This window comes from Triticum urartu, chromosome 5A (assembly GCF_056163025.1).
Source record: "Triticum urartu cultivar PI428250 chromosome 5A, HENAU_Tu73, whole genome shotgun sequence".
In the NCBI taxonomy this organism is placed as follows: Eukaryota; Viridiplantae; Streptophyta; class Magnoliopsida; order Poales; family Poaceae; genus Triticum; species Triticum urartu.
In genome coordinates, this window is record NC_141877.1 from 677,431,557 (window position 1) to 677,442,799 (window position 11,243).

Genomic DNA, 11,243 nt, shown 5'->3' on the forward strand with positions numbered 1-11,243 from the left:
TCACACGCTTGCCGCGTACGTCACCGCCTGCCACAGCCCGAACCTGATAGCTCTAATGCCAATTGTTGGGTCTATCCCTTGACCCTAGCTAGCCCTAGCTCGCCCTCTCGCACTCTCTGCACTCTCACTCGAAAGGAAGGAGGAAGAAGGAGAACAAGCGACAGGACACTCTGGTTTTTCTGGTGCATGAACGACCGCCTTACGAACGGTAATTAATCCCGGAGCTCAAACTCCAACCACACAATATGCATAAGCAGTACATCGTGACTTGTAGCCTCTCAGTGACGCAACACGTACGAAACGAACTGCAGTGAGCTCTACATGCATGTACGCGCTCTCCTGCCAGTCATCCGCCCTCGTGCATGGAGCCACGAACTTCACCGTGGGACTCGGTCTCCATGCCTCGCTCCTCGGCTACATTCACCATGCTCGGCACTCCCCGGCCAGCGCACCCGTCGTGTTCCGACACGGGCATTTCCAGTGCGGCAACGCGCTCACCGCCCAGCTATTTCGCTATTAGACACGATCAGCACGCCATGCTACTCGACCGGCTCGCCGCACGGCTCTGACCTGGTCACAGCTTGAACACGCACACACACTACTTGGACACTATCTGGACATGCCCCAAATAATGGTCATACACTAGTTGGACAATGCCCATACAGTGCTTAGACACACACACGCACGCACGGCCACACACGCACACCCTCCACGAACTAGACCTGTTCGGACACTATCTGGACATGCCCTAGATAATGGCCATACACTAGTCCAACAATGCCCATACAGTGCTTAGACACACACACACACACGCACGCACGGCCACACGCGCACACCCTCCACGGACTAGTCCTGACGCGCCGACGCCGGTCACCACTATGGCGGACATGGCTTATCGCCAACACTCACCCCTCTAAGCCATGATATCGCCGTGCGGCCTGCCGACAGGAGCCCTTGCTCGTCATCATCGCCTCGTCCGCCCGATGCAACCGCGCACCTCCGCGCCCGCTGTGACATGTCGTGTGCTTGCGGCGCCCGCACTGTGGTTGTCAGATAGCTCATCATCGGAGCTGTCTCGGAAACGCCGGGCGTCGCCATTGCCACGTGGTCGTCGCGGATGTCACCGCATGCCACGGCCCCGAACCTGGTAGCTCTGATGCCAATTGTCGCGTCTATCCCTTGACCCTAGCTAGCCCTAGCTCGCCCTCTCGCACTTTCTCTGCACTCTCACTCTAAAGTGAGGAGGAAGAAGGAGAACATGGAGAGGACACGGTGGTTTTTCCTATGCACGAACGCCCGCCTTACGAACGGAAATTTATCCCGGAGCTCAAACTCCAACCACACAACACACGAGCAGTACATCGTGACTTGTCGCCTCTCGGCGACACAACACCCACGAAACGAACTCCAGTGCGCTCTATACGCACGTACGCGCTCTCTTGCCGAGTCGTCCGCTCTCGTGCATGGAGCCACAAACTCCACCGTGGGACTCGGTCTCCATGCCTCGCTCCTCCGCTACATTCGCCATGCTCGACACTCCCCCGCCAGCGCCCCCGTTGTGCTCTGACGCGGCCGTTTCCAGTGCGGCGACGTGGTCACCTCCCCGGCTATCTCGCTAACAGACACGATCAGCACACCAGACGACTCGCATGGCTTGCCGCAGCTCCGACCTTGGCACAGCTCAGATGCGTGTGTGTGGGCGCGCGCGCGCGCACACACACACACTACTCGGACCTATCTGGACATGCCCCAGATAATGGCCATACACTAGTCGGACAATGCCCATACAATGCCCAGACACACACGCACACACGGCCACACACACGCACCCTCCACGAACCAGACCTGGCGCGCCGACACCGGTCACCATCCTGGCGCACATGGCTTATTGCCAACACTAGTTGCTGAGATTAAAGCACTCATGAAGGATAGGGAGTTTGTCCTCAGAAATTTAATCGAGTTCAAAATAGGATGCAGATCAATTGGCTAATACCAGACAGAATTAGTTACTGTTTGTGTGATTGCATAAGGGGCCCCTATGGGTATTGAAGATTTTTTGCCACCGGATCATAATCCTATTATGATGAAATAAAACTATCTTTTTCTTAAAAAAAATGTTATTGGATGCCTCTAGCTACGAGTCAATGGTTGCAGAAAATCTAAAATAGAGTAGTACTGTAATGCAATTAATTTTTATTTTGAGGCGTTATTGTAGTGGAATTAAGTGATATACCCACCTACCCAACTCTGGCCGAAAGCTTACCGAAGAAGGAAGGAGTTGTACTACTTTCTCTCATGTGTCAAAAGACTGTCCTTTTCATCCCCACCCCCGCTCCCTCCTCCCGAATTCGTAACCCCAGAAAATCCTCGTCCGCTACTCCGGCTCCATCCGATGAAGTCCCCGCCACCGGCGCTCCGTCTGGAGGAGGCGCCGCGTCCGCACGCCGCGAACACCACCGGCGCAGCGGGAGACGTCGGAGGTGCCGACGCGAACCGAGCTGGATCCGGCGGTGAGGTCCAGGCGACGATCTGCCCCGCCTGCATGGCGCCCTGGAGCAGCGACGGCCCGCATCACATCTGGTGAGCGAGGGCAGCCATGTCGGTCTCCTTTGGGATTGGGGGCTATTAGCACACGCACGGCATATATATCGTCTCTGTAATGGATTGGGGGCAATTAGCGCAGTATATATCGTCTCTGTGTTGGATTTGGGGGCATACACCGCTGCTGATAGGATACTGAAGAAGCTTGCATCTCTTTTTACAGTCCACTTTGCAACGCTATTTTTCTACTGGGGAACATTGCTCTCATGGCTTCCAGTACCAACTATGGGACTTTTGAGAATTATAGACCACTGATCATCTCCTATGTGTCTACTACATGTATTCAGTTGCATTCCATGTGGCCATGTGTATGCATGATAGCCATCTTAATCAATGCAATTAAAAATAGTTTCCGCTTGCCCCGTATGGATTACAGAAGGAATATATAGGTAACGTGTATCTTTTTTTTGTGGGGGATAGGTAACGTGTATCTAACTTGATTCGACGCAGAAACTTAATCTGAATGAACAAAAATCGGGCCTACATTGCTTTTCTTACACAGTCCTTGGTCTCTCACTTTGAGTTCGGATTATATTTGAAAACTTTCGACCTAAACATCATTTAGTTTCTCTTTTGTACAAAATCATGTTGGTGGAGTAGTGGTGGATTTCATTTAAAAAATTTAATCAATACAACTATATATACAGTCCCCTCCAAGCAAGGGTGGATTTCACTTGTTGCATGTGGGCATAGTTAAACAAATAAATTTGTTGGAGCTAATGCGAGTATTCGCTGCTAAGCCTAGTGGGAAACTAGAATATCGTTCTTTGCCAAATATATGAATTCTCCAAATACATCATCAATATAAGGCAATGCCTCATATACTTGTATATGAGATAGTTACAACATACAAAAGAGAGTGTTAGGTGCGAGGGGACAGCACAACCTGCACTAGGTTAGCGCATGGGGCTGTGGCGACTGGTGCTGGCGCTGACTCAGCCGCCGTAGGACACGGGCGAGCTGGGGGTGATACTGTTTTCCCACACATATGTTACCGCACTTTTGTCCTTTTGCTGGCCTAAAATTACACTTTGATCTATTCACCATTCTGTTTTTTTTTGGGGGGGGGGGGGGGGGGGGGGGGTTATACTGTTTTCCAACACATATGTTGCCGCACTTTTGTCCTTTTGCTGGCCTAAAATTACACTTTGATCTATTCACCATTCTGGTTTTTTCATGTTGAATGTCTTCTAAACCCATCCTTATACCTGATATTGCATTTGAAAAAGTAAATTACTTCTTATTTTTTATTTTGTAACCAGATCCTGAAGAACAGTGCTCTAAACATATAATCAACAGTAACATTTTCCACTTGAATCAATATTTTTTATGACAACTACTATCATATTGTTAAGGGGTTCCTTTAGTTTCAGTATTGATTATATCTCACAAATTCATCTTTTGTTCAATTGACCTGCCACTGCAGGAAATTGAAGCATTTTACAAGCCTATATTTGCTGCAGTATTTAGGGAACATTCGGAGTATAATGTTGCTGAGGAACCATCCAGTAATTCTACAAGTGATGACATGCAACAACTGTTTACAGAACGGGTGGCTCAGATAGAGGGAACAGTACATGAAAAAGTGACAATGGCTAAGGCTAACTTGGTGTTAATGAAGGAGCGATTGAAGAAGATGGCTGAACAAGAAAAGATGGCGCCGAAGGATGTGATAGAGTTCCTGGAGCAGAATTGCCCTCACCTGATGATTCGTGCATCGTGCTTGTTCCCGTCGTCGCCAACACCGAGTATGGACGACGTGGAGGTTGCAGATGTCGAATTAGTTGTCAGAGAGGGACCATATAGTCATGCTGTGGAAGTTGATGAACAGGGTGGCAGAGGCAACGACGTGAACCGTACCACAATGGTTTCAGGTGAGGTGACCGATGGCTCATACAGAATAGAGGTTGAGGAAGTGGACAACAAGCGCTTTGGTGACAGTGGCTACTCTGGAAACTATAATTTCAATGCCTCCAACAAAGAAGCAAATGGGATGTTGCCGAGTATGAATATAGAGGCTGCAGCTGAAGGTGGTGAACGCGTCGAGACCAAGCAAGCAGCAGCGCCAACCTGCTCTATCTGTATGGAACCTTGGACCTCCACTGGAAAGCATCACCTCTGGTGAGGAAGATGTTTCCAACTATCGGTTTATTTTTTCTTTGGGTACATACTACTGAACGGACCCTTGTCTTCCATGAGACCATGATCTTGTGCTCAAATTGAGCCCCATGTGCAAATAACTTCAGTGATATCCTACTTTTATTATATCTTCCCCATGTTGGGATTGAAATCAGAACATCACACTATACGCAGTAGCCATCTCTTGTGGATCATCACAGTAACTACTCCTATTAGTGGATGTGCTTTGATTTTTTTGATAATGCACCAGCTTTTACATTCCATTATTTTTTAGATATGTTTTTTCATTGAAAAGAATACCACTTGTGTTTTGAGTAATAGTTAAGATTTAAATTTATGATAGGTTATCTGTAACCATTCGATTAGTAAGAATGTTTCTTTCTCACCATCAACTAGACAACTACTACGGCGTCAAAAAAAACCTAGACAACTACTATAGGGCATAGTTGCAATTTTGGTTTAATTTCTTTCCTCTAGTTGAATTATTGCAGACCATGAATTCATTATACATGTGACATAATTGAGTTAGGTGATCTCCCTGTATGTAGTTTAGGAAGGTTTGGGTTGAGGTTCTGAGGAGGTGGTAGCAGGCGATCACTCAGTGTAGGACGGCAAAGCTGCCGCTGGTAGAGCTTAGTTGGACCTTTCATGGTGCTTGTTGTATTTTATGTCTTGATGATAAGATCAGCGAGTTTTTCTTGGTTCTCGATTTATACATGTACGCATAAATGTGGCTGCTCTAGATCATCTCATATCTCCCATATGCAGTTGCATTCCTTGCGGACATGTCTCCGGCTGGTCGTGCCTCATAAGGTGGGCCAGGTACCAGCTTTGTGGGAATGAGAGTGTAAAGGTAACATGCATTATTCAAAACACAAGTGCCTCATGTTAACTGATGTTCATGAATCATTGATGATATGTGCACATGAAATTGCTAATCTTATGCACGAATATTTGTGTTCTAATTAGTGCCCTCAATGCGGGGAAGGAATTGAAGACATGCCTATCGTCCTCCATGCACCATATTGTCACGTTCCGTTTCTTTTTCTGTTGTACTCTCATAGGGTGTTGCATTGTGGACCATTGTTTATTTGGCATATCTTATAGTAGAAACAATAGTTGTCTCTATGATATAACCAGTTAGTTATAACATGTATTCAGCATTATAAATGTGCTCAAACTGTATGTTCGATCCACGGTAGCTTTTAGTTTGTAAAGTGTTCAGATTGTTTTTTCCATACTTGATGTCTTAACAACAAAAGTTATATCTTGTAAACATAATTTTTACACTTGACATTAATAGTAATGAGAAAATTATGTCAGTGATAATAATGTCCTGTGCGATTTTCACTATGCCTTCGCATTCCAGTTATTTATGAAAATGCCATTGCTTTTTGGCACTGCTGTTGCATTTAGGCCATTAATTTAGACGAGTATGGCTGCATGCATTGCCAAGATGCAGAGGCCGGGAGTACATCCTCCTTTGAAAAAAAATTAGACGACCGCACACATCCAGTCACGAGGATGATGAGCCGCTATCGTCATGTTCCCAGCATACCAGTATCCAAATTGAGGAATTCTTCCCCGCCGTCAGCATAGTCGATCTCCACCTTCATCTAGTTTCTGGCTCAATTTATCTTTCACAAATCTTTGGGACAACACCATGATGTAGACCGTTTTTGCAAATTTTGCCTTTTTGTGAGGCATCCCATCACCTACGTGCCCCGAGCAAGAGTTCGCCCCTCACCCTCACCCTCTGGCTTGCTCTCTCTCTCTCCCTCTCTCTCTGGGTAGAGTTATTTTTGTCAATACACATCGCACTAACAGAGAAATGGAAGATAAGAAAAGTGTTCCGTTCTCCCCATCGTCGCGCACTAGCGAGATGAGGGACCCTAGACGCCGCCAAAGGAGGCGAAGCCATGGCGGCGTCGGGGAAGGTGCCGGTGGGGCTCTCATGTTCTCTATCGTGGTGTCTGTGGAGAGGCGCGGTGGTCCTCGCCGTGGTGCGCGTCACGTGGTGGCGGTGCTCAGGCGGTGGCGCCCGGGCCTAGCCTGTGTTTTGATTTTCGGTTTCAGCTTTTTTCCGCCCTAGACCGAGATGGCCGAATTTCGGTCATTTTCAAAAATTTCGGCTGAAATTTGACCAAAATTTGACTGCAATTTGACTTAAATTTGACCAAATTTTGCCAAATTTGAGCAATTTTGGTCTAAATATACTTTTCGCCCCAGGCCGAGATGGCCGAAATTCGGCCGAAATCCACTTTTTTCGGCCGAAAATCAAAACACAGGGCCTAGCTGGTGGTGCCCTCCTTTGAAGAAGCAACATCGGCCTTGCCTAGATGGTGCGTGGTGGGCGGCGATGGCAGCTCGATCTGGTTTGCTAGATCTGGACGCCGGTGCTAGGAGCGGCCTGGGGCTCCTCTCTGGCGGCGCCTCGGCAGGACGGGCACATGGTGCGTGTGGTGCTTGCGTGCAGTATGGGTGGAGCGATGGTGGCCTGTGATCTGAATCATATCTGGCCAGGTCCTTGGAGGTGGACTGCGGCGTCCCGACGTGTGTGCGAGCATGTGTGCAGTGGCGGGATCAGGGTGCAACGGGTGATATCGGGCTGCGAGAAGATGTTGTGGTGCTGGTGTGACATTGTGCTCCCACATGCTTGGGCCTGCTACTCTGGAGTTATGGCGTGCGGGCTCCCTTCTGCGACGCAAGGTGTCCTAGCGGCACTATGCTGTCGTACAGATCGGTGCCCATAGCCACGGGCATGGCGTCGTGTGAGCTCGCCTGAGCCATGGCCAGTGGGCTATGGCCGAAGGTTGCTCGGACGGCGGCCGTCAGCAATAACTGGGTAGAGCCTCCCCCAATCCACCGGACTGGCTGGAGCCGCAGTGTCGCATCCCTAGCTAGTGGTAATGTACTAGAGTAGTTAAGCACGCATACATCATGTTAATTTTCCTTTAAATTGGAATTGAGGAAATGCAAAAGCCTCATAAGCCATGTTAAAAGGGTTTAAACCCTAAATTTTACCACTAGCTAGGGATGTGGCAACTCAGACATTGACGCTTCTACCGTGGAGGCGTATATGTCCACTTGGTGGCTGATGACGGGCAAGGATTGGAAGAAGGTGACTTTTGCTCTTCCTACCATGGTTGGTGTGATGGGATGTGGATGGTTGGCGGAGCCTCGAGTCTTGGATGCCGGGCCGGCTTCCTTGATTGGCGGTTTGCATGATTCTCTCTCCGGCGGGCATCATGGCGGCGGTGGTGGTTATGCCTCAAGGTCGTGTGGGCGGCAAGAGGTGTAGTAGCTGGGGTGCTCGGGATCGCACTCTATTGTCCAAATATGGATCTGGAGGTCTGTGCTCGTCATTGGGGTGCCTCATGGTAGCGATGCTTTGCACCATTTCCCCTTCCGAGGGCGTTGTCGTGGAGCTTAGGTTGTCTAGGACGTATCATCGCATGTATCTAGGCCTACAGGTGTTAGTTCTCGAAAATATAGTTGCGTGCGTATGTGCTCTCTGGTTATCCCAATCAGCTTTGTACGAGGGCCTCTTTGCAACCTTGTATCGTTTGGCCATGTACTTCGATTTTGGCCAGTCGCCTCACGACCATTTGACCTGCACCACACCGTTGGATTTCCGCTGATCATCTCCTTCATCGCGGTTGGGTCGACCACATTTGTCCCCTTTCTCCTCGACAGCGCTAGCATCATGGTGCTCTGGCATGCCGTCGTCAGTTGCTGCTCGCGGTTGCTTTTGTTGCCGTTTGAAGCTTGCCGCAGGAGCCATCACAGCACACATTGTCGCGCTGGTGTAGTGCCTGCTACCCCGACCGTTGCAGCAATTGCATGTGCTACTCCATCCCCCACCGTCCCCGTCGACGGTTCCAGCATCGACGACGCCGGGCATCGCCGGTTGAAGCTCGCCATGCATGCCACCCCAGCATCCCGTCACCCCCATTTTCTAGTTCCAGAAAAAAGAAATCTCGGTTCCAGCAAAAATCACCGCCGTCACAACAAAAACCACCGCTATCACGGCAAAACACATCATCGCTTCCAGCAAAAAAATACCGCCGCTGCAACAAAAAACACCATTGCTTCCAGCATCACGTTTCCTCGGTTCCAGCACTTTTTGCATCCCCGTTGGTCCCTGTGGTCACAACTTTTCAATGGCCGGTTACAGCTTTTTCAACGGCTGGTTGAAGCACAAAAAAATGTGACGGCCGCCGTTGTAACACGCAAGGCCAGTGATCTGCCAGATGCCGGATGCGGCTTCAGTTTGAGCATCGGCGGGGACGGCACATTGCGGGGTGCAGCGCCCAGTTGTAGCTTCTTTTTGCGTTGGATGTAGCTAGCTCCCCGTGTTGACCTCTTTCAGCCTCCACTGTGGTGGTCTCTGTGGCACACACGACGACCGTGGGCTTCATGAGGGCACTCCCATGCATCAGCTCTAGGGGAAGGGGCAGCCGGGGAAGGAGCGGTGGTAGTAGTGGTGGAGCGGCGATGGAAGTAAGGATCAGGAAGGGGGACGTTTCCAGCGTCGAAACGTGTGGCGAGGGAGAAAAGATAAGGGAGTGGGTGGTTGCGCGGGCACACGTGGGACGACGTGGCTTGCGTACGCGAGTGTTGCGCGTGTGACGCGTTACTCGACCAGCCGAAGCTTCGTCCGGCTGTTTCGTGAAATGGAAGATAATGGTGAGATGAGATTGAGATGTCAGTGGCAAAGATGCAAGTAGTTTCAATGGAGTAATGGCATTTTGATAATTAGACAAAAGCAGTGGCATACGCAGAATTGTATGAGCGACTAGCGGCATTGACATAAAATGTTCATTTGTTTTTCTAGATATTAAACCCATTATGTGTTAATGCGTGGTGATGCAAACTATCATGGTTGGGACCTCTTCTGTTATATTTGCATCCCCATCTAAAACCACTCGACCAACCAATGTCTTGCAAACCGCCTTATCTTTGGTTGTTTGCTGAAGGGACATTAAGAATTCAATTGCTATGCTCAGTTGTAACATGTTGAGTAGATTCCTTTTGCTGGATGTTGATTATATCTTACAGGTTCTTCTTTTGCCCAATTAACTTGCCTGTGCAGGAAGTACATGGGTATTATGAATCTAAGTTTGCTGAGATCGACGCATCGATAGAAGACTGTATGCTGTATGCAGAATTAACTTCTCACTTAAAAGAGCTAAGCAAGCTTCATGATGCAGAACTGCGTGCACTACTTGACAGTCATTTTGCTGAGATGGAAAGGGTGGCGATTCTACACGTGGCACTGGCTAACGCTAGATTGATGTCCATGAAGGAGCAGATGAAGAAGATGGCTGAAGAAGACGAGGCGACAACGGAGGATCTTGTCGAATTCCTGGAACTGAATTGCCATCAACTCTTTCCTACCCTACCCTGCCTACCCCCATGGCCCTTCTGATCAAAGCTGGTGAATGGTTTATTTTGTGCAACTCGGCGAACTGCTTACCATACTCTAGAACATATTATGTATTTCTACTTCATGATATTTACTGTGATGTCGGAGGACTCTCTGGTTTGACTTCATCTTTTGTCAAGTACATGGTTGCTGGCTAGTTAGCTGGAGCTAGTGTCACCAAGTCATTCTGTGTCGAGACGTTGTATAAGCAGTAATGGTGTTTCAAACTGTCAGAAATATGCACTTCTTAGTCCCTCCATTCATAAATATAAGTCGTTAGGTTAGCAGGTAGGCTGCGAAGGTCCTTCTGGGTCACAGCACATGTGTCCCATACACCCTAGACCCTACTGAAAACATAAGTTGTCATGCACTCCCATATGAAATGGTTGTTTCCCAGTTAGCTAGCGGCAAAAACTGTACTACTCGATCCAGCCTACACCCATACTCTACCACATATTATTTATTTCTACTTCATTATAATGGTGTTTCGAACTATGAAAAATATGTGGTACTTCGTACTTATGTTTTTAGGAACACTCATGTTGGACAAGAATTTGGCGAATAGTAAATTACAAACAAATACATGAAATACAAAAATGGATTTTTTTGTAACATGCACGACCAGTACTCGCGTATGAAGTTTCACCAAAAAGAGAATTTGCCGGGGTTGCTGATCCATGGGCACCTATGGGACCGGCGGACCGGGTCCCTTTTGGTTCGGCGGGGGCGGAGGTCGCGCAAAGAGCAGATCGAGGCGGAGCACGCGAGCGATTTACCCATGTTCGGGCCGCACGGATGCGTAAAACCCTACTCCTGCTTTGTGGTTGTGTATTGATTTCTTGCTCGGAAGCGCGGAGTGCTACAGTGCACACCGGCGACTAGCAAGACCGAGCGTGAGGGTTCGAACTGGCTTCCCCCCCCCTCTCGTTGCATACGGGCCTCCTTTTATATGCTCAAGGGGTTACCGACATGGCAACGGAGGTAAAGGGCAAAAATGGAAAAGGTGCTGTGGTAGGTACAGCTACCTGTTACAGTGTTATCATACCTAACCCTGGCGGCAGGGGACAAGGGCATT

At 48.8% G+C, this 11,243-nt stretch overlaps 1 protein-coding gene across 1 annotated transcript; it reads left to right on the forward strand.

Annotated features, from left to right (window-relative positions):
• Positions 1–2,307: 2,307 nt before the first annotated feature.
• On the forward strand, positions 2,308–10,171 carry LOC147974049 (uncharacterized). Its single transcript, XM_087524888.1, has 7 exons — positions 2,308–2,580; positions 2,889–2,907; positions 3,864–3,876; positions 3,957–4,722; positions 5,509–5,593; positions 5,710–5,772; positions 9,836–10,171. The coding sequence occupies exons 1-7, from the start codon at positions 2,393–2,395 to the stop codon at positions 10,169–10,171; spliced, it is 1,470 nt and encodes a 489-aa protein (XP_087381014.1). The 5' UTR covers positions 2,308–2,392.
• Positions 10,172–11,243: the final 1,072 nt, after the last annotated feature.